This window comes from Herpailurus yagouaroundi, unplaced genomic scaffold (genome assembly GCF_014898765.1).
Source record: "Herpailurus yagouaroundi ecotype Mexico unplaced genomic scaffold, PumYag 67623, whole genome shotgun sequence".
NCBI classification, from domain to species: domain Eukaryota; kingdom Metazoa; phylum Chordata; class Mammalia; order Carnivora; family Felidae; genus Herpailurus; species Herpailurus yagouaroundi.
In genome coordinates, this window is record NW_024420424.1 from 925,168 (window position 1) to 950,039 (window position 24,872).

Here is a 24,872-nt window from a genome sequence, read left to right on the forward strand (position 1 = left end):
TATACTCCAAATGAATATATATATATATATATTCATTTGGAGTATAATTATAAACCGTACTGGGCTCCAGACCTGGAAATCTGTAGGGGCCCCTAAGCTATAGTTACAAAATTCAGAAATTCATATGAGTGTATGAGTTCCTTTATGTGAGGTACCAGCATGTTGTATCAAGGCTGAGCGAGGGCACAAAAATGATGCTCCCTGGCCTATGTTCCTCAGACCACCTCCATAGGCTCTAAAGTGTGAGCCTTTTACCATTTCTTGTGAAGAAGTGTTCAGTTAGTTTTCAGGTCTCTTTCATAGTGAATTTTTCCTTATATAGCCATAGATTTGGTGTGTCCATGGGACGAAGTGAGTTCAGAATCTTCCTATCAGGATATTGTCTTGGACCACCACCTCCCCTTTAGTGCGTTATTTTCAATTTAATTGTTTTTATCCATAACACTTTTTTGTTATTTTAGCAGTTGTTTTAGTGTTTATAGTGTAAATCTGTAACTCAGGAGTTAGGAATCTGTGATCTCACAGAAGATATAGCTAGTTTCTTATTTCTGTAAACACAGTTTTATTGGAACACAGCCACACCAATTGATTTAAGTTTTATCTGTATCTGCTTTCATGCTTCATCAGGAAGTGTAATTACATGGTAATTTTTTATTGGATGGTAAGCATTATGAATATATTTTTCTTGTATTCTGGATACTATTGTTGTCTTATAAGTAGAATTATCTTTGTTCTCAGATTTAGTTAAGCTTTTGAGTTTTGATTTTAAACTTTGTTATGTAGAACTAGAGCAGAATTTAGTCTAGAATCAATTTTTGCCAATACTGCAGCATGACCCTTTTTAGTATTCTAACCCATACCCTGTGAATTGTATATATATATTTTTGATTCTCACTGTTGAGAACAGGACCTATCCTGTTCCTTTGTGAACTCTGTGGATTCTTTTTTTAATCCTTTAGGATTACCTGGGTTTAGGTAGTTTCCTCATGTCCATGATTGGCAATTTTTTATTAGATGGCAGACAATCTGAAATTTATCTTGTTAGGTGATGGATATTTTTGTATTATAAATATTTAGATTTATTCTGGAATATAGAACTAATTTGATTTTTTTCAGGTTGTTAAACTGGACTAAAACTGCGTTTAGTCAGGGACTAATTTTGCACCACTCTGATGCAAAACACTTTGGATTACTTTTTCCAATACCCTGTGAATTATGAGATTTTCTGCTCTGGTTGGAGGTAACAGGAAGTTCCTCACCCTGTGTAAATTCTGTAGGATAGTCTCTCTAATCCTTTAATTGATTGTTTCCTAGTTCACGATAGTTTCCTCACTCATATGTCCCAAGCATTTCTCTGCTAAATACTTGAGGGAGACCTCTACATAACTCTATTGTTCTCTCTCTCTCTCTCTCTCTCTCTTTCTCTCTCCGAAATTATCCCTTCTGTACTCTATCTTGTGAATTCTATCCTTCTTGTCTCCCCAGCCTCTCACTAACTCAGAGTCTTCAAGGCTCTGTCTTACTTGGCCCTTCCTGCACTGCTGATTTAGAAACTGTTTCCAGATTGTTAGGTAGGACAGCTGTAATGTTTATCTTGTTTGTTTCCTATTTTTCACATTCACTGTCTTTTGTTGACTGATGGCCAGTGTCTTCAAAAATGTCATGTCATAGATTTTGTACTGTTTTTTAGTTGTTTCAGGCAGAAGATTAAGTCGTATCTTTGTCTACTTCATTTTGTCTTAAAGTGGTAGTCTGGGACTAGCATTTCAATTGGGTGATAGTGGATCAACATCTCACTTCCAGAATTAAAATGTTGAGCACAGGAAAGGTATTATTGATTCCCAGAGCTGTGGAACTTGCTTTGAAAAGGGAAAAGTATGCTTATGATATGCTAGCTAGTGCTTAAGTGGCTAAGGTCTCTGGCTTCTATCTGTCTACCTCCAGTGCAGAACATGCCATGCATGAATATAGACTGTGATCTTGGTATATTGTTTATTATAGAACAGAACTCAGTTTATGGTAGGGTCTGTCTAGGACCCCCTTCCAAGGAGGGTTTTTAAAGGACCTTGATAAAAGCTGTTCTCAAGACATAGAATAACAACAGAGAAACAAGGCTCCAGAATTCATGGTTTCTTGTGTTATAGTGTAGAAATTTCAAGAATGTGTGAGCAATTCTTACTTGTAGTCATTTCTAATTTTCTTTTAAACTCTTCAGACCTTCATTGTCGATGTGGGACTGTCTAAACCCATACTAGCACAGAGATGCAGTCAGTAAGTTTTGATTCCTAAGTCTGGAATATTAGGTAAGAGCAAGCATTTTCAATGCATTTCCCAAAAGACAATAAATTAGTATATTCGTTGTACAGGCTTTTAGAAAATGATTTGTTACTTCTTTAGACAGCTTATTAATAAGAAGTTATTTATTTGTTATACTTCACTTGTGTATACAATAAAATTGTCATGTCATCCAAAATGAGGTATTTTCATTATGCCTTAGAAGAAGACTTTTAAAACTACATTTTGTATGTGTTAAAGACTTTTATGATATATGTCATATATTTTAAAGGGAATGGTACCTTCCTAAATTTCTCTCCCCACCCCCGACATATACATGCACATACACAGATACACACACAAAACTCTTAAGCTATGTTTTACTTTGCTAATATTCAGAAAATATATTTGGATGAATGAATGATAATTTTAGAGCTTCCAGTTTTTCCAGAATTAATTTATAGGTTTAATAAAATTTCAATCAGTGTCTCAATAGGAATTTTTGTTTGTTTGAAAGTGACAGAATTATTTTTACCAACTTATCTGGGAAAGTAAACAAATGGAGGAAAACTAAGGTTTTGAAAATAAGGCACACCTTTTTCTTGCCCTACCTCTTGTTTAAAATTTTATAAAGATACTTCTATCAGCAAAACATCATAGTATCAACACAAGATTAGACACATACTGTATAGGCCCAAAATATTCTGGTATACATGATTTACCATATGTTACTATGATAGAAGATGGATAACAAGTTAATGGCAGAGATTGATTGATTAGCAAATAGTATATTATAAATCAGATATTTCAGAGAAAAATCATTTTAAATTTTCATCTCTATTTCATACAAATGATAAATTTTACCTAAATAGTTAAATCTGGGAAAACAATTGTTCTAAAAGAAAATGCAGTTGAATTTGTAGTTGACCATTGAATAGAGATTTCTGTAATCATTAAAATAATGAAGGAAAATCATACATAAATGATACATAAATTTGACTACATAAGATTAAGAATTACTGAATGTAAGACAACAAGCACAAAATGGTGAAAATATTTATTATATTTACAATATTACAATATTTACAAGTAATATTATGGAGAACTGACATTTTTAATATTTAAAGGGCTTATACCAACTGAAAAAACAGTAAGTAAATAATGAAAAATAGGCAGAAACATTGCTGATAATTCACTTACAAAATAGAAAGGCCTAGAGAAGAACATGGTAAAAAATGTTTAGCCTAGGAATCAAAATTTAAATTAAAAAAATTGGTGACATTTTTGTGTAGCAAATTAAAAAATATTTTTTGAAGAGTAATATTCAGTGCTATGGTGTATGTAGTAAGACAAATGTTTTCATAAATTGCTGATGGGAGTATAAATTATTGTAAACTTTTTTGGAAAATAATTTTATTCTTTATATCAAAAATCTTGGACTATTTATTTTTACCAACCCAGTACTTCCTGTCTTATTTCTTAGGAATCCTTCTTGGGTTAATAATCATAAGTGTGGAAAATATATATATATATATATATATATATATATATATATATATATGTATATAAATAATAGAGTTATCTAAGATAATGAAGCACTGGAAGTAACCCAAATGAACATTTAGGTAAATTATGGTAAATTAGTTATGTTGATATTCTTCAGGCATTGAGAACCATAAAATATAATATCACCAAACCAATTTACCATAATTTACCTAAGTGTTCTGTTGGGTTATATCCAGTTTTTAATTATCTTAATTATCTTAGATAACTTTATAATATATGTGTGTGTGTGTGTGTGTGTGTGTGTGTGTGTATAACATTTTAAAGATATGGGATGTTGCTTATGATATGATAAGTGGGTAAAAAGGAGGACACTAAGTAGTATATAGTGTGATCTTAAATATGTTAAAACACACATGCACTCATACATACACAAACAATTTGAAGAGCAGACAACGAAAGCCTAGCAGGGTGCTAGGGTTTTAAGTGATGTTTTTTCATGGGTTCATTTGTGATAGGGTGATTAGTGAATAGGAAACCATTAATGGTATTGAAACTAAAACAGAGTTGAAATATCACCGGCAGAAGTGGCTTCTGGGAAAGAGGTACTTCTTAGGTAGTTCTTAGGAATAAGTATTCCTGAGTTCAAATCCTAGACCTGCTTCTTACTAGCTATGTTATTCTGGGCAAAATATTTTATCACTTTGTCTCTTTGTCTCTTTTTCCATATGTAAGGTGGTGATAATACCTACTTCATAGGGTTGTTTGAAAGAGTGTAATACCATAATGAATGCAAAGTTACTGGCATATAATTGCTACTTAGTAAGTTTCTTATTTGTGTCTCTCATGAGGCTTTTAACACAGTTTAATGACAAAATAATATGCTTGCCATAAAATTAGGCAAAGACTCTAATTTAGAGTTTGTAAGGTATTTGTTTAAGTTTTTCTTATGTGTTAGGTTTAAATGAAAGTTTTGATTAGCCTTCCTGAGAAATAAGTAAGAAACATATTTATTCTTCATAAAGTATCAAGTGAAAATTATGTTCATATACTTTTACCATTATATTCAGATGAACTCTGAAATTTAGATAATGCACAACTTTGTTTTTCTATAGATCATTTTCAGAAGTAGGCAGAGTTTCAAAATTTATCTTTAACTGCTCATTCTCTGAAATTTTACTAGTAACCTGAGTCTGTATTATGTAATTCATTGAGCATAATAATAAATGGGCAGTTGTTATAAGATTTTATGATGTTTCATTCAAATTTTGAGCTTTCCTAATAATCCAGAGATTTCTTTAATGAAAATAGCTAATTTCTAGACAAGTTATTTGTTTTGCCATTCAGAAGCCTTTGATAAATCTTAAAAATTACATCTAATGTTTGAGTAGTACCCAATTTTGTGTGTAAATTTAACACTCAGGAATGAATATAGGCATAAACCTATAATAATTATGCCTCATGGTTAAATACATAGCATTCTACAATTTACAAAGTTTTTTTTCCACATAAACTAATACGGTTTTTTTACAAAAAATTAATGTTTATTATCTTTTTTTTGAGAGAGACAGTGTGAGAGGGGGAGGCGCAGAGAGAGAGAGGGAGACACAGAATCTGAAGCAGGCTCCAGGCTCTGAGCTGTCAGCACAGAGCCCGACATGGGGCTTGAACCCACAAGCTGTGAGATCATGACCTGAGCTGAAGTCAGACGCTTAACTGAATGAGCCACACAAGCCCCCTAATATGGCTTTTAAAATAACCTTGTTAGGTAGATATAGCAAGTGTTATTATCCTTATTTTACAGCTTTAGAAACTAAAGCCTAGAGGGCTAAGTAACATGTCAAACATTACACTGCTAATCTGATTCTAATTCCAGTGCTCTTTTCACTTCACCATAGCAGCTTTATTCCCAGGCACAAAATGAGGAATAAAATGTCATTAAACCCAAGTACTTTACTAGCAGAATGGGCCTAGATCTACTCTTTAGGTTAGACACTGGGTTTAGAACTGTGTTTAATGTAAGAGTTACTCATTTAACATCTTGTGTTGGTATACTAGAAACTTTGGGTTAGTTAGAGCTGTTAATAGTGAAATTCCTGAGAAGTGATAGTAGACAGTGAAAGAGAAAATGTAGAAATAGTGGAATTACCAATGTACACCAAAATATCCTATAAACTTCAAAAATCCTGAGAATATGACTACATTGTAGCAGAGTACTAAAGTTAATAATTGCATTATGACACTAAAGTGTTACAAAAAGGTAAATCCTGCAGAGTACATTCAATGTAGAAGATATATAAACTCCATTATATGTTTTAGGAAGATTTGCATTAAAACAGTATTAAAGAGAGGATTCTTAAAGAGTTAATTTCATCTAACTACTTTTCTTATTTTTTTAATTAACCTAGATTTGTCTGTTTATTCATTTTTAAAGAAGTAAATTTTTAAAATTCAATATTGAAGAAAGGACCAAATGGTAAATTATTGCATTCTAGGTTCTGTTTACAGAGGAAGATGTGAAATTCTACCTTGCAGAACTGGCACTTGCTTTGGATCATCTGCACCAATTAGGAATTGTATATAGAGACCTGAAACCAGAAAAGTAAGGCTATATTCTCCTTATGAATCCCTGTCACCAGTATTTCTATAATTACAGTTTTCTCCACTAAGTGTTTTGTTTTACAAATTATGTGAAAATATACATGAATTATGCAATTATATGAAACTTATTTATAACAAGTAATCTTTATGAGGTACCCATTGATTTTTAAATTTTTTTTAATTTTTATTTATTTTTGAGAGAGTGAGAGGAAAAAGAAAGAGAGAGTGAGCGTGGGGAAGGGAAAGAGAGAAGGAGACACAAAATCCCAAGCAGGCTCCAGGCTCTGAGCTGTCAGCACAGAGCATGATGCAGGACTCGAACTCATGAGCCTTGACATCATGACCTGAGACAAAGCCAGATGCTTTAACTGACTGAATCATCCAGGCGCACCGAGATACTCATTGATTTTAAGTTAATCATTTAAATATTTTCCAGTAAATCAAATAGATACCATTTTTAAGTTTATGATGATTTTTATGTAAATGAAAATATAAAAATATTTGATTCCATCTTGTTGAATGTGAATTTTGATTTACAGCATTTTGCTTGATGAAATAGGACATATCAAGTTAACAGGTATGCAGATTTTCTTATTTTACTCTATTTTATAATTTTATTTAATATATATCTGACTAAGCCTGTTTTCTTTTTTCTTTTACTCAATTTGTATTTTATTCATCTCTTTAGTGAACTAAAATTCATTTAAAAAGTAGATAAGGTAGCTCTCAATATGTTCTAATTGTAATACCAAAAATTTATACAATAGAGTCACTATCCTAATTATCAAATGACATTTGGCATGCTAGGTAAAAACATTATTTTAGCTAATCTCGACTATAAGATTTATCATAAGTAGTTATCACGTTTGAAGTGTAGTGAATTATAAACTTTTAAACCAAGTATTTCAGAATCAGAAGTTCCTTTTTTTCTTTATTTGTGAAAATATGTTTTATTTTTCCTTATTTTGAATATTGAGGGTTTACTATAAGACAAGGTGCTAAATCCTTACAGGATTATTAGGCATAAAATATATCTATTATACCATTTAAAAAAACTTTTATTTTCAAATAATTGTAGACTCTTAGGAAGTTGCAAAAATAGTACTGAGAGGACCTGTGTACCCGTCACTCAGCTTTCCCCAATGGTGACATCTTATGAAACTGCAGTGGTTTATTAAACCCTGGAAATTAATTGATATAGTACAACTCACTGGACCATATACTTTACTTGGATTTCACTAGTTTTTGCATGCATGTATTTTTTTGTTTGTGTATAATTCTATGACATTTTTATCACATATATATTTTATTACCACCACTATAATGAATATGCAAAATTGTTCTACAATTGCAAAAGAACTCTCTTGTGCTTCCCATTTACAGTTATCTCTTCCCTCCTCCTACTCTCACTTCTGGTATCACTTATTTATTCTACAACTCTAGTTTTGTTATGTTGAGAATATGATATAAATACAACCACACAGTACCCATTCTGGACATTTATCCTAGAGAAATAAAAACTTATGTGCACATAAAAACCTATACACGAATTTTCATAGCAGCTCTATTTGTAATAGCCCCATACTGGAAATGTCCCAAATGTCCTTCAGAGAATGAATGGATAAACAAACTGATACATCCATACAATGGAGTACTACCCATCAGTAAAAAGGAAAGAACTCTTGATATATGCAACAACTTGGATGGACTCAAGGGTATTATGCTGAGTGAGTCAATCTCGAAAGGCTAATTATGTTATAAATAGATAGTAAAATCTTTATTTAATTATCAGAATATTAAAACAGAAATAAAATGAAGATGTGGTCTTTACAGAGAATTTTGGACCAGTACACTTTAAAGGTAAGTTGCTTTAAATTCCTAAGTATACTGCTTCAATGTAAAAATAAAGTATAAAGCTGTTAACTTGAAAGCTCAGGAAAATGTGACCAAGCTCAAATAAAGTTTAGTAAATCTTTTTAATTCATAGCCTGATTCTCTTTTTCATATTTAGAAGATAAAAAGTAGATTTAAAGGGATTGAAAGAGGAAAAGGAAAAAAAAATAGGAAGACAGAATAATAGAGTTTTGAGATTTTATGTATTATATAATTTTTTATAGCATTCAAGTTTTTGTTGCAAATTTGGTTAGAATTTAATTATTTTCATTTAAAAACTACAGTATACTTGTTTTGTAAGGAGTGAAGAAAGGAGGTGGGAAAAAATTAGAATAAATCCTACCTATATTCTCCAGTAAGAGAATAATGATGTCAAATTGTTTTATATTTATATTTTATATTTAGTCTTGTAATGTGAATTTTTCTTTTATAGATTTTGGACTTAAACTGGCTGAGGAGGAAGGAATAGTTAGAATAAATGTTAACTTATAAACAAGGGACAGAAGGCTTGTAACAGGAAGAAAATGTTATATATATATATATATATATATATATATGCACATATATATGCATTCATTATTGTATATGTCTTCAAAGAAATCTTTATGACATCTTAAGGAAAATAGATTCAATTGTTAAAAATATATATATGCACATATTAGATTTAATTGTTAAAATATATATATATATATATGCACAATTCAATCTATTTTCCTCAAGATGCCATAAAATTTCTTTGAAGAAATATACAATAATGAATATTAGGTAATTGACACTATTTTATAATTATAGCCTAATTCAAAGTTTTTAAATGAGTAATAAATTTATGAATTTAACCTCAGAACATCCCAATCAGGTTGGTTAAAGTGTGACCATTCATAGTAAATATTCTAATAATGTTTTTTCATTATTTCCTTTAACTTATTTTCTTTTTATTATTTCCTTCTCTTTTTCTTCCTTTCTTTTTTAATTTTTGTGTGTCTTTCTTCCGTCTTCCTCTCCTTTTCCTCTTACTTTTCCTATCTTCTTCCTCCCATTTTGAATACTACAGTCAAAAGTACCAGAGACAGGCAATATCTTTCTTTTGACCTGTCTACTTTAAAAATCCTCTAGATGTAAAGAATACACTTAATGTTTAACAGGTTAGCTGGAATGGCAGTGGACTATAGAGAGGTTCATTGGTATGACTATGCTTTGAGCCTAATTGACTTCATACCAAGATTATGATTGTATAAAATAAGATTGGTAGAATGAGAATAAGTACCCTGAAAATATCTGCATACATGTCAATATATTATTTATATTGTTTTTATGTCTTACTCTTTTGGAACACCCCACCTTATAGTCTATATAAAATTAACCATGTAATATGAGTTGCCTGGTTTAGAAAATAATATTTACTCATAATATCCCACTAAAAACCATAAATTGAACACACAATTGATTTGAACTCTCTGTAGTTGCTATAATGTGTTTTCTGAGGGACATAATGTAGGGTAATTTATATAAAGAGAATGGAGAAAAAATATACAGTGTCAGAAATTTATATCACACAGTACTTGAACTAGATATTTAAGAGAAAATGTATACACTAAAATAGTTTTAATAATTTTTATGGTTATCTGCAAATTAGTCACTGAGATTACTTTTACTCATAGTAAATACTTATTATTGTTTTCTAGGCAGGCTTTTAAATTTTAAAATCATAGAATCATTTAAGGTTACAAAGATATACCGCCCTCCCTCCCCAAAAGGAGCCTTTTTGTAGCTGAACTCTGCATTTTGTTTTTAAAATAGTGGGTTGGAGAAATCACTAATTAACATATGTTTTATTTAATCTTGTAGCTAAGTCTTATTATCATAAAAGTTTTTTTTTTTTTTGGTCAATTGATTGCTGAGCAAATTCTAGTGTTAAATGTCAGTTTTGTCAGGAAAAAAAAAAACAGCAGAGGACTTCTATGGAGTGGTATAAATCTCTGAAAGGTAATGGAGGATAAGAAAATTCTCTTCCCTTTCTCCTCCTCTGTGGAATGGCCAAAGAAACCAGTGTTCTTCTCTGCAAGGTATGTTGTTATATTCAGCTGAACTGACCTTGAAGATTAGCTTTTACTATATTTCATCTTTGAAATGGAATGTGCAAGAGTTTAAAAGTCTCAAAATGTAGAGAAAGAAACTAATAATAGTACATTGAAAAAATTTATTATGTTAAAAATCATAATTCATTCAAGTTATTATACAAAGATAAATGAAAATATTAAACATGGTTAGAAAATTAGTTTTGAGGGATGATAAAATTATTAATGTTGGTATTTTATTTTAAGAGCAATGTAGGGCTACAACTTTTTTTTATCACTTATAGAATTAAGATATAATTTACATACAGTAAAACTCATTCTTCAGATCCTTGTGGTGATGGAACTATTCTGTATCATGGCAACATCCTTGTCGGTATTGTGGCTGTGATATTTTAATATAAGTTTTGTAAGATGTTACCATGGGGGGGGAAACTGGGTAAAAGGTAAATAGGATCTCTTGTAGTATTTCACATAACTGCATGTGAGTTTGTAATTGTCTCAAAATATAAAGTTTAATTTAAAAAAATCACTTTCTCATCTATAGTTCTGCAAACTTTGACAAATACATTTAGTTGTATTCCCACCGTCAACATCAAAATTATGTAAGTGAGGAATCACTAAATTCTATATCGAAAACCAGTTTTACCATATATATTGACTAACTAGAATTTATATAAAAACTTGAAATAAAAAAGAGGTATAATACAATTCTACCACTCTCCACAATTTCTGCATAAGTCCTTTTTACCTTCCTTTTTACCCTATCTAAACATCCATCTGCTTTCTGTCCCTACAGTTTCACCTTTTCCACAATGTAATGTACACAGAGGCATATAGTAAATAGCCTTTTGAGTCTGACTTCATTTACTTAATAAAGTGCATTTGAGATTAATCTATATTTTGTGTGTATCAGTTTATTTTTTATTGCTGAATAGTGTTCCATTTTATGATGATACCATGGTTTGCTTGTCTAATCCCCAATTAAGGGGTATTTGGGTTGTTTCCAGTTTGAAAGTGATAAATAAAGCCACTGTAAATATTCATGTGCAGGTTTTATATGAATATAAATTTTTATTTCATTTGAGTAAATACCAAAGGAGTGGGATTGCTTGGTTATACGGTAAGTGTATTGTTAACTTAGTGAGAAACCTCCAAACTGTTTTCCAAGTGGTTGTACCATTTTGTATACCCATCAGCAACATAGGAGAGCTCTACTTGCTCTATCTACATCCTTGCCATTACTTGGTATTGTCAGTATTTTTATTTTAGCTCTACTAATAGGCATGTAGTAGTATCTCATTGGGGTTTTAATTTGAATGTCCCTGATAACTAACAACAGTGAGCATCTTTTTATGCATTTATTTTTCTGGAGAAATGTCTGTTCAGATATTTTGCCCATTTAAAAAATGTGTATTATTTTCTTCTTATTGAATTTTGAATTTTTAAATATACTCTGAATACAAGAGCTATATCAGGTATGCAGTTTGCAAACATTTTCTCCAGTCTGTAGCTTCTTTTTTCTTCTCTGAACAGTATTTTTTGAAGAGCAGCTTTGATTCTGATAAAGTCCATTTATCAACATTTTTCTTTCATGAATTATATTTTGATGTTGTATCTTAGAAATCATTGCCTAACAAAACATCACAAAGATTTTCTTTTTATTCTTTTGAAAATTTTAGTTTTATGTTTTACATTTAGTTCTGTGGTTCATGTTTAGTTAATTTTTTATGGTATGAGGATGTTTTTTGTATATTAATCCTATTGTTCTGTCACCATTTGTTGTTAAGAACTTTCTTCATGGAATTGCTTTTACACCTTTCTCAGGAATCAATTGACAATATATAGCAAGTTCTAATACAGCACATGTGCACATGTGATCTTTTAAAAAATCACTTCACTGTGAATAATTACATATAATAAAAAGCACAGGACTTATGGGAGAAATGGGGTTAGGGATTTAACACTCAAATATATAACCAGTGCACACTAAAGAAAAGAAGTTGATAAAAATGACAACATTGTTTTACATATTCTAAATGTTTAAGAATATGTAAATACTACAATAAAAAGGTACCTTACCTTGAAAAAATCCTGATATTTGCCTGTAGAATTGTTGTCAGAAAGGTTGCAGTATGTTGGTTATTGTGAAGTGGTAGAAGATAGATTATGTGGAATTGGGAGGAAGATTGTAACACTACAGGTGGGCAGGAGTAGCTCATAATATACATAATGAGCTGAAATCTGGCAGATGTTTGGGGTATGTGCATGTATCTATCATTACTTGGCTTGGTTCAACTAGGTGCATTTTTTTAAGTATTTATTTTTGAGATGGGGTGAGGGGTAGAGCGAGGGCTACAGAGGATCTAAAGCAGGCTCTGTGCTGACAGCAGAGAGCCCTATGTGGGTCTCTAACTCATCAACTGAGATCACAAACTGAACCAAAGTCAGACACTTAACTGACTGAGCCACCCAGGCACCCCCAGCTAGGTTCAGTTTTATAGTGTCTCACCTAGTGTTTCTTATAGACAAAATTGCATATAAACCACACATTAAGTCAAACCCATTTGAAATTTGTGTTATGCTTAAATTGTTTTCTAATATATCAATCACGTTGGAGTAAATTTGCATTTTCAAAATTTGCATATCAAAACAAGCATTATAGCAGAACTGTATGTGTTAGTCTATTCTTGGGCACTGTCCTTTTGCATTGATATATACACATGTAGCCTTTCTCCAATGCCACGCTTTCTTGATTACTGTAGCTTTATCATAAGTTTTGAAGTGAGTTTGTGTAAGTCCTTCATTGGTTTTCTTCATCAAAATTATTTTGGCTATTCTATTTTCTTGAGTCTTTTTTATAAATTTTAAGTTTAGTTTTCTTTTGTTTTTACAAAATAAATCTTACTGGGACTTTTATTAAAGTTTCATTGACACTGTAGATCAGTTTTTTGGGACTTGATATCTTTAACAACATTGAATCTTCCAAACCATGCATACAATATGTCTCTCCACTTATTTAGATCTACTTTGATTTCTTTCATAGGTGTTTCTAGTTTTTAGCATGCAGGTCTTACATCTGCTTTGTATATTTATGCCTCTGGATTTCATGCAGGTTTTTTTTTTTTGGTGGTATTATAAATGGTACTTTTTACATTTCAACTTCCAATTTTCACTGCTAGCACATAGGGATGATTGGTTTTTATATATTGGTACCTTTAGCTCTTTGAAAGCCTTAAACAAAAACGGAAGCTCAAAAGCATAATTTGCTTTTTTAGTGTTTTAAAAAGTGTCTCTTTTGTGTCTTAGTCTATTTTAAAACTTAGAACACTATGACAGCTTTGATGATTTAATTGTTGACCTCTCAAAATTGCTGAATGATATACTAATATAAATATGAAAACATGTATTTTGAGGATGGAATTTAACTGAGCAATCTCTAAATGCTCTTAAAACGTTATCATGAAATACAGGCTGTTTTCCATTATTTGTCTCACCGGAGCTTTCTTAAGAGTAATTATAGCCCATCCATGAATCGTTTTAAGTTCTAACACATAGTTTTGTTTCCTTTGGTAGTTTCTATTTGCTGAGTATCTTCAGATATATTTTTCTGTCACATTGTTATCATAGATTTTGGACTCAGCAAGGAATCTGTAGATCAAGAAAAGAAGGCTTACTCATTTTGTGGTACAGTGGAGTACATGGCTCCTGAAGTAGTAAATAGGAGAGGCCACTCCCAAAGTGCTGATTGGTGGTCATATGGTGTACTTATGGTAAGTAGTGTTATTTTTAAATTGTGCCAATATAAAATTAATATTATTTAGAATTTTGTTTTAAATTTTGGAATGTGTCAGGTGAGAATAGAGTTTTGATAATTCATGATTATTTAAAAAAAACCTTCTGATTGGCTAGCTGTTATAAAGGAAGAATTACGATTTTGGTACTCTGATTTATTTTAAAGTTTCTAGATGAAAAGGTAAATGGTAGCATTCTTTTATAAGCTATTCAAATTTGAAACTTAGAAAAAGGCTTACCAGATTTTAGATTTCAGAATACTGTGTTTAATTTTTTTAACGTGTATTTATTTCGGAGAGAGAGAGAGAGAGAGAGAGAGAGCGAGCGAGCATGAGCAGGGGAGAGGCAGAGAGAGAGAGAGAGAGAGACCCAGAATCTGAAGCAGGTTCCAGGCTCTGAGCTGTCAGCACAGAACCCGATGCAGGGCTCAAACTCACGAACTGTGAGATCATGACCTGAGCCAAAGTCGGATGCTTAACTGAATGAGCCACCCAGGCACCCCCAGGTTACTTTGTTTAAATGTCACATGGGGGGGGGGTTGCCTGGGTGGCTCAGTCAGTTAAGTGCTCGACACTTGATTTCAGCTCAAGTCATGATCTCGCAGTTCATGGGTTTGAACCCCACATCAGTCTCCACACTGATGGTGCAGAGCCTGCCTGGAATTCTCTCTCCCTCTCTCTCTTTGCCCCTTTCCAGCTCTTTCTCAAAAATAATAAACTTAAAAAAATACCATATGCTATTTTAGTTGGGTATCACAGAATTTAGCACCTTACCATAAACTTATTGTCAAATTGTTTCATGCATGTCCCTAGAAAGACTAAACTTTTTGTGGAGAGCAGTCATGTCTCATGCTACTTATCATCTGTCATGGTACCTAGCATAGCAGGCATACAAACTGACTAATTTGGTATAAATTAAGAGTATATTTTCAGTATCAAGCAGGGCACTAAGTGAATAGCTATTGAATCAATTTGTTTGTGTAATCCATCTTGCTGATAATCCATTTTGCCTATTTATTACTTTATAACATACTATATGACACTTCAATATATTAGGGCCTATTATAAACCTGACATTTGTGTAGGATAGTGGGGTAGCAACAAACAGAAGATATAATTTTGACATTTTCCGTGACCAAAGAATGCATACAATCTGTTTAGGGAAACAGTTGAAATAGCTAAATGAACCATCCAAAAATATACCTTAGGAATTCAGGCAAGAAATCATATAAGTTGATGTAGGAAAAGTGGAGGAGGTGGAGCTTAGATTAATCCCGGAAGGGTAGAAAAATTTAAATAGCTGCAAATCAAGAAGGATCATATTAGTAGCAAAGACCTAGAGAACTAGTTTGAGTAGAATAGTAGTAGAGAATGAGGGTGACGGTGGAGGAAATGAGACTATATGCCAATAAGCATTTGCATGCAGTACTCTGAGTAGTAGGAAACTTTTGTAGATTCTTTTTTTAATGTTTATTAATTTTTCATCTTTATTAATTTTGAGAGGGTGGGGACAGAGAGAGAGAGAGAGAGAGAGAGAGAGAGAGAATGAATCCCAAGCAAGGATCTCATGAAATGTGAGATCATGACCTGAGCCAATATCAATAGTCAGATGCTTAACTGACACGAGCCACCCAGACACCCCAGATTTTGTAGTTCTTTAACAAGATAGTAATTAGAGAAAAATGTATTTAAAGAAGATTGGCCTTGACAGCATTGTATAAATGGATTGTAAATAGAGGAAACTGGAAGTAGGGAGACCAACAAGGTCTCCTTACAAGACAGTTGTAACATTATAGAATATAAAAGATGAAATCTTAAATATATGTCAAAGGAAGAAGTGTCTGATCTTAATAGCTGATTTAATGTCACAGATGGAGAGGGTTAAGGTCAAAGATAAAAACACCTCTAAAATTTATGAACTTTAGGGAGTTTGAAAAGAATGATATTTCAGCAGAAAAGACATACCTGGAAAGGGCAGCTGGTTTTGGAAGTGGAGAAATAGTTTATTTATAACATGTTGCATAGGTTATTACAGGTTTGTGGTTAAACCCTTGGTGGTAATAAATTAGGAGGGAACAGTGGAGACAGGATCAGAATCATCTGGAGACCTTTAAAAATACTACTCAGTCAGCCAACATGCAATTTAATTCAGGGGGAGGTGGATTCCAGTATAATATGCTCCCTCTTTTTGTCCTTGCCATTACCACCTCTGCTACTCTGGTCACCAATAGAGAACAATAACTTTAAATTTGGAAGCAGAGGACTGGAGCTTGAGAGAGACGATCCCCATATACCATACTTTCTTTGTCTTCTTTCTCTTTCTGTGGCCCCTGCCCCTACTTCTTCAACATCCAGTTAAGAAACATTACTGTAGATTTGGGAGGGAGAACTAGGACTTGAGAGAGATTGAGGCTGGAACAGATTTGAAAGTCATCAATATATAGGAAAGGGTTGAATTAATAATCTAACTAAGGTTATGAATTCAGATAAATGAGCAGAGGACTGAAGTCAACGTCATTACTGAATCTAAGTTCAAGATTTAAATATTAGAGATATGGAAACTTTTTTTTTATTGAAGTATAATGATCTTCATTTTCAAAACTAGTTTTTTACACCATTATTTAATGTTCTAGTAATATACATAGCAATTAAATATCTTAGGGAAAATGTTTATTTTTATGCCATGCACAGCTTTCTTATTTTTTTAAGATACTGGTGTACATGTGTAGCTTTCTTGTTCTTTTTTTTATTGCTTTTTGGAGTGAGGAGAATGAGAATGGTTACATCTTTCTTTCTTTTTTTTAATTTCCCTAATGACCAATGATGTTAAGCATCTTTTCATGTGCTTATTGGCCTTTTGTGTATCTTCTTTTTTAAGGTTTTATTTAAATTCCAGGGGTACCTGGCTGGCTCAGTAGGTTGATCATCCAACTTCAGCTCAGGTCACGACCTCACGGTTCATGAGTTCAAGCCCCGCGACAGGTTCTGTGCTGACATCTCAGAGCCTGGAGCCTGCTTCGGATTCTGTGTCTCCCTCTCTCTCTGCACCCCCCCCCCCCCACTCATGCTCTCTCTCTCTCTCTCTCTCTCTCTCAAAAATAAATAAACATTAAATTCCAGATAGTTAATATAGAGTGTAATATTAGTTTCAGGTGTACAAAGCACTTATGAATTTGAAATGGTTCCCTGCTTAGTTTTACTTTCCATTCTTTGTTAAATGTTTGCTTTAAGAGCATATCTTTGGTTTAAAAGAAAATGCTGTCGGGGCGCCTGGGTGGTGCAGTCGGTTAAGCGTCCGACTTCAGCCAGGTCACGATCTCGAGGTCGGGGAGTTCGTGCCCCGCGTCAGGCTCTGGGCTGATGGCTCAGAGCCTGGAGCCTGTTTGCGATTCTGTGTCTCCCTCTCTCTCTGCCCCTCCCCCATTCATGCTCTGTCTCTCTCTGTCCCAAATATAAATAAACGTTCAAAAAAAAAAAAAAAGAATATTTAAAAGAAAATGCTGTCTATCTATTTTCAAATTGCTTTGGTTTGGGAACCCAGCCAGATTAGATAGGACTGAAAAAAAAAAAAAAAAACTGGTTGGTTTCATTTGCTACAGGTCACCTATCAGTTGGGCTATATATAGTGAGGTACCAGCAGTGCATTTCCTTAATTGACTTACTTTTCTGTTCCTATTTTGACCTATCGTATAGATCCTTAATCATTTGATGATCATGTATTACAAGTCTCAGTAGTTTTCCTAAAAAATTTTATCATATATTCTAAGCTCTGGCAAATTATGTGTTACTTTTTGTTTGTTTTAGTTTGAAATGCTTACTGGTACTCTGCCATTTCAAGGTAAAGACAGAAATGAGACCATGAATATGATATTAAAGTAAGTGTAAACAGTTATTTTTTTTTCTTTTGGGAAAAATTCCTTGTTTTCAGTTTCTTGAAACTTGTTTTCAATTGACACAAAAGAACACTTTTTCACACTGTCTTATTTTCTTCTCCTACCATATAAGGGACACTATTTTTCATTGTTAAAACATTCTTTTAAGTTCTTTTTGAGATTTGTCAATATAAAGTATGTCTAGATTTAAATGAAATTTTCTAAAACTCTTTTTCAGAGCAAAACTCGGAATGCCTCAGTTTCTTAGTGCTGAAGCACAAAGTCTACTAAGGATGTTATTCAAAAGAAATCCAGCAAATAGATTGGGTATTATTTATTGCCTTAACTTTTACAACAATACACTGCCTGTTTTGGGAGGATCATTGTACCTTTATGTTTTCTGGCCTAGTTCATTTACTGCTGCTGTATATTTATACCTAGGAGTTTGCATTTTGTAAGCACATAGATCCAGTAAACTCTGTTTTGTCCATGATTTAACAATAGTCTAGCTATTCAGAACTTCCGTTTAATATATGTCATTATGTATATCATACGGATTACTTCTTTTGAAATAATTCACAGAATTCTACCTTATATAGGTAATCTTTTTAGATATTTGAAGGTAAGTATTTTGTCCCTTCAAGTATTCTTTGAGATAAATATGTTTCCATAGCCACTCATTATTTGGCCACTTTCTGATAGCCTTTCCCTGGATCCAAATGTGATTATATTATTTAATTTTTGTGTTAAAATTTTAATATCACTTTATCATATTGCACTTTGTAATTTGTCTTTGAGATACTAAGCCATAAGTTTAATTGTGATATATATATATATATATATATATATACACACACACACATATATATACATATATATATATATTTTAGTGATATGTTAAACATTATTTTTATTTGATTTAGAAGGAATTTCATTATTTCATCATACTTTATATGCTTCAGTGTGAGCATCAGTTATGTTTTATTATATTAAATTGAAAAAAAACCCCAAAATATCAAATAAGAAATAATAAACATTTCACTGCAAGGAGTATATGAAAGATGTATTCGTTTGTACAGATAACAGCAGAGAAGCCAGGTAGAAAGATTAAAAATAATTATACCAGTAAAAAATTATTTCCTTTTTTATAGGTTCAGAAGGAGTTGAGGAAATCAAAAGACATCTTTTTTTTGCAAATGTTGACTGGAATGTAAGTTCAGTTGTAACTTCAGTAGAAACTTTGTCACTGAGTGACTTAATATGAATTAACACTGAAGAATAAAATGCTCATATTTGGGCTTTGCTGATAAACTTAATCCTTTTTTTTTTTTTTTTTGATATGAGGTTTGTACTTAGAGGCGTAGATGTCATGGCAATTACCTTGAACCAGTAGGTGTGTGGATGATATTTACTAAATTTTTGTCTCTCATATGTTTTACCTGTTAAGTGTGGTTACTATTTTCCCCTGTTCTAGGTTGGGGAATGTGAAGGAGGAAGAGAAAGAGGTGAGGAGGTGAATGATAAGGCAAATTCTTAAAGAAAATGAATTCTAATTCATTTCTCTTCCTCCTTCATACTCCCCAATCTAAATGTGGTAGACAAGCACACTTAACAGGTAAAAAGTCTCTGCACAGTGAAGGAAACAATCAACAAAACTAAAAGGCAATCAACAGAATTGTGGAAGATATTTGTAAATGACATATCTGATAAAGGGCTAATATCCAAAGTCTATAAAGAACTTGTAAAACTCAACACCCAAAAAAATGAATAATCCAAATAAAAGTGTGCAGAAGACATGAATAGACATTTTTTCAAAGACATCCAGATGGCCAACAGACACATAAAAAGATAATCAACTTCACTCATCATCAGGGAAATACAAATCAAAACTACAGTGAGATTTCACCTCATGCAAGTCAGAATGGCTAAAATTAACAACCCAGGAAACAACAGATTTGGAGAAAGGGGAACCTTCTTATATTGTTGGTGGGAATGCAAATTGGTGCAGCCACTCTGGGAAAACAGTATGGAGGTTCCTCACATAAAGGTGCAACTACCCTACCATCCAGAAATTCTACTACTAGGAATTTGCCCAAAGGATAAAAAAAAGAAGGGATAAATGCACCCCAATGTTTACAACAGTATTATTAGCAATAGCCAAAGTATGGAAGGAACACAAATGTTCATACTGAAGAATATAAAAAGAAGTAGTATATATATAGAATAGAATATTACTCAGCCATTAAAAACTAATGAAGTCTTGCCATTTGCAATGACATGGATGTAGCTAGAGTGTACTATGCTAAGCAAAATAAGTCAGTCAGAGAAAGATCCCATATGATATCACTCATATGTGGAATTTAAGAAACAAAACAGATGAACATACGGGGAAGAAAAGGCAAACCAAGAAAGAGACTCTTAACTCTAGAGAACAAAATGATAGTGGATGGGGGAATGGGTTAAACAGGTGATGGGCATTAAGGAGGGCACCTGTTATGATGAGCACGGGGGGTGGTATGTAAGTGATGAATCACTAAATTATATACCTGAAATTAATATTGCACTGTATGTTAACTAGCTGGAATTTAAACAAAAACTTGGAAAAAGTGACTTATTTTTTATAATTGTAAAACTGCATAACAGAAGCCATTAGTATTAATACCCTAAAAGACCACTCAATGGGCACGCTACATGGGAGTCTGCCCTGTTATATGTATGTGCTTCTTTCCCTGGTGTCCTTTTATCCCCGTGTCACTTTTTTTTCCTTTTTTCTTTTAAAATTTTTTTTCAACATTTATTTATTTTTGGGACAGAGAGAGACAGAGCATGAACGGGGGAGGGGCAGAGAGAGAGGGAGACACAGAACTGGAAACAGGCTCCAGGCTCTGAGCCATTAGCCCAGAGCCCGACGCGGGGCTCAAACTCACGGACCGCGAGATCGTGACCTGGCTGAAGTCGGACGCTTAACCGACTGCGCCACCCAGGCGCCCCTCCTTTTTTCTTTTAAACATAATTTATTGTCAGATTGTTTTCCATAAAACACCCAGTGATCATCCCAGCAGGTGCCCTGCTCAATGCCCATCACCCACTTTCCCCTCTCCCCCACCCCCCCACCAACCCTCAGCTTGTTCTCAGTATTTAAGTCTTTTATGGTTTGCCTTCCTCCCTCTCTGTAACTTCCCCCCTTCCCCCTCCCCCATGGTTCTCTGTTAAGTTTCTCAGGATCCACATATGAGTGAAAACATATGGTAACTGTATTTCTTTGCCTGACTTATTTCACTTAGCATAATACTCTCCAGTTCCATCCACATTGCTACAAATGGCCAGATTTAATTCTTTCTCATTTCCAAGTAGTACTCCATTGTATATATAAACCACATCTTCTTTATCCATTCATCCGTTGATGGACATTTAGGCTCTTTCCATAATTTGGCTATTGTTGAAAGTGCCACTTTAAACATTGGGGTACAAGTGCCCCTATGCATCAGCACTCCTCTATCCCTTGGGTAAATTCCTAGCAGTGCTATTGCTGGGTCATAGGGTAGATCTATTTTTAATTTTTTGAGGAACCTCCACACTGTTTTCCAGAGTGGCTGCACCAGTTTGCATTCCCACCAGCAGTGCAAGAGGATTCCTGTTTCTCCACATCCTCTCCAACATCTATAGTCTCCTGATTTGTTCATTTTAGCCACCCTGACTGGCATGATGTGGTATCTCAGTGTGGTTTTGATTTGTATTTCCCTGATGAGGAGTGACGTTGAACATCTTTTCATGTGTCTTTTGGCCATCTGGGTGTCTTCTTTAGAAAAGTGTCTATTCATGTCTTCTGCCCATTTCTTCACTGGTTTATTATTTTTTTTCTAATGCATATCTACTCTTCCTTTCTTCTTAAGTATACAAACTGCAAATTCCTTTTTTTTTCATCATTCTCATATCTAAACAGTTTATGTCCATTGTGTTTAATTTAAATAACAAAAGAATATAATGTTTATTTATTTAAATAAATGAAAATCAAAGTAATTCTCTATTAATATTCCCCCACTGTGGGTCTGTAACCTTTTAAAAAACTTGCTTTCAAAAAAATGGGAGTAGATTGTATACATTTTAAGATGTTTTAAATGTGTTTCAAAAACATAAATTTTAGGAATTTAAATTTTGGACAAGATTACATTTTTGAATTATATAAGAAGAGTCATAAACAGTGTATTTAATGCATTTTTAATGTAAAAACAAAATATTTTAGGTGAAATATATACTTCTTGAAGATAGTCTACTAATTTTGAAATTCTTGAATGGTGCTAGGTGTTTCTGCATGGTCACATTGTGGTATATTCTGTATGGTTATTTTACTAATGCAAATTCAAGTCAGTTTTTGATATCAAAATTGAATATCATCCTTGTGAATACAACCTTTGGCATCAGTGCTGTGTTTCCTGGTCTTGTTTCATTGTGTATATTATCTCTCAAATGTTGACAATTTGGTTAATGTGTATCTGAAGCCTGTTAAAATTTTATTTATTAAATTGTGAGCTTCTGTTAAAGACTGTGAATGTTATGTTATGCTTTCCCTTACAAAATATAATTTGAGTGTTAATATGATTTTGCACTACCCTGTTGTTTCTTCTAGAAATTATATAGAAGAGAAGTTCAACCTCCTTTCAAACCGGCTTCTGGAAAACCAGATGATACTTTTTGTTTTGATCCTGAGTTTACTGCAAAAACACCTAAAGGTAATGCATATTTGTTTATATGTAACATCGGGTCTTTCATTCAATTAGATGGTTAAAAAATAAACTAGCTTCTTAGGTAAAAACTAAATGATTTTTAAGTTTGCAGATAATTGATTGCCCTTTATGAAAGTGCAGAACTTATATACATCATTGTTGCTCATCTTTCAAACAGAGGATTTAAATAGGAAATATTTATCAGGGAAGCAGGGGCTAGAGCAAAGGGTAAATTTTTTTTCTTCCTTCTTTTAAATGTCCTTTCACATGCTAATGAATTATAGGTTAAGGGGTAGGAGGTAAGACATGACATATATAACGGACTCATAAAATTTATAATTTAACAAGTTCTACTTATAGTAGCATGTATTTCACACGTTCATCCAGCAAATATTGAATGCCAACAAATATTGAAGGTACTAAGCAGTGAAGATGTAGCAGTGAACAGGGAGGCAACAATTACAGTCCATGGGGCTTGCATACTAGCATGAGGAGACAAATAATATACGATTAATCAAACACATGATATACTATGTCTGATGGTAGCATTTAATGGTTTCTTTTATATTTAAAGAAATGCTAACATTTCATATCACATAATTCTGTGTAGTTCTAATTACATAACATTATTTGGATATTAGATTCTCCTGGTTTACCAGCTAGTGCTAATGCTCATCAACTCTTCAAAGGATTCAGCTTTGTGGCAACTTCTATTGCAGAAGAATATAAAATCACTCCTGTTACAAGTGCAAATGTGTTACCAATTGTTCAGGTAAATTCCACCTAATCAGATTATTCAGTGTAGGGATAACTATTTCTTTCAGTTATTGCTAATGGATTTACAGTAATTTTTAAGTGATTTTTAACTTCTAAATTTGTCTCTATGTATAATATGATTTAAAGGTGTCACAATATGTTTTGGAAAAAAAGCAGACAGTAATTAACCTTTAATTATATTTACGTAATCTCCTCTGGCAAGAAAAGTGTAATGGCAGTGTATAAGCTGGTTGATTTATTGTATTGGCTTTGGGGATCTAGAAAACCTAAAATTTAGCATCAGCTCAGAATCTCTTTAAACTTTTTACAAATACTGATAAAACTTCTCTAAAATATTTTTAAAATATTTAAGATTAATGCATATTTAGGAAAGAAGATAAAAAAAGTGAACATATTTCATTCTCCTTAGTATCTTACTTTTAAAAAAAACAGATAAATGGAAATTCTGGACAATTTGCTGAATTATATGAACTAAAAGAAGATATTGGTGTTGGCTCCTATTCTGTTTGCAAGCGATGCATACATAGAGCTACGAACATGGAATTTGCAGTGAAGGTATTATCTGAGTCTAACTCTTTTGTTTGTTTATATATATATAAATTAAAGGTTAACTGACAGACATTTTTCAGTGAAGCAAGTGGAGATAGCAAAGATAAAATAATGAGGAAAAGTCTTAAGACTTAATATTTTCATTTGCATTTCTAAAACTTTATTTTGGAGGAATGGTGTATTTCATGAATGTCTTGTTTTAGTTTTATTTTAATATAATATGTTAAAATTGTTCAATTGTGACAATTACTGTCACATTTGAATCACATTATCAGTTGGTATAGTTTCAGTTATCTGGAATATAGGAAAGTGTTAAGGAAGGTGTATTTTTTATTGTTAAGTTTCATTATAGGAAATTTTTAAATGTTAAAATAATGCGAAGCAGGCATCATTCTTGAGTTTTAAGTGTTTGCTTAAAATATGACCAAATTAAAATATTTCATTCACTTTTAGGTAAAGAAAATAATTTGGTTTTCTCTGAGATTTTTCTTGACTTATTTCTTAGATCATTGACAAAAGTAAGAGAGACCCTTCAGAAGAAATTGAAATATTGATGCGCTATGGACAACACCCCAACATTATTACTTTAAAGGATGTAGGTATCTAAAATCTATATATCAGATAATAAGATAATGAAGTTATGACTTGGTACTTTATTTTCTTTTTGAAACTTTTCCTGTTTATGGTATATTCTACTTTTATGCCACAAAATCTCAAAATTCTTAAATTTGCCACTTCAGTTCTTTTTCCCCCCTGTGATTCTATACTCCTACCCTTCTTATACAACATCAAAAAGGAACTATGATGATAGGT

At 32.6% G+C, this 24,872-nt stretch overlaps 1 protein-coding gene across 1 annotated transcript in view; it reads left to right on the plus strand.

Annotated features, from left to right (window-relative positions):
• RPS6KA6 (ribosomal protein S6 kinase A6) overlaps positions 1-24,872 on the plus strand; it is a 117,059-nt gene that overhangs the window by 68,540 nt on the left and 23,647 nt on the right. The window contains exons 6-15 of the mRNA XM_040467869.1: positions 6,273-6,379; positions 6,918-6,955; positions 13,974-14,116; positions 17,942-18,012; positions 18,248-18,336; positions 19,161-19,219; positions 22,637-22,739; positions 23,375-23,505; positions 23,943-24,065; positions 24,565-24,654. Coding sequence (XP_040323803.1) covers positions 6,273-6,379; positions 6,918-6,955; positions 13,974-14,116; positions 17,942-18,012; positions 18,248-18,336; positions 19,161-19,219; positions 22,637-22,739; positions 23,375-23,505; positions 23,943-24,065; positions 24,565-24,654 — 954 coding nt within the window. The remainder of the gene's footprint in view (positions 1-6,272; positions 6,380-6,917; positions 6,956-13,973; positions 14,117-17,941; positions 18,013-18,247; positions 18,337-19,160; positions 19,220-22,636; positions 22,740-23,374; positions 23,506-23,942; positions 24,066-24,564; positions 24,655-24,872) is intronic.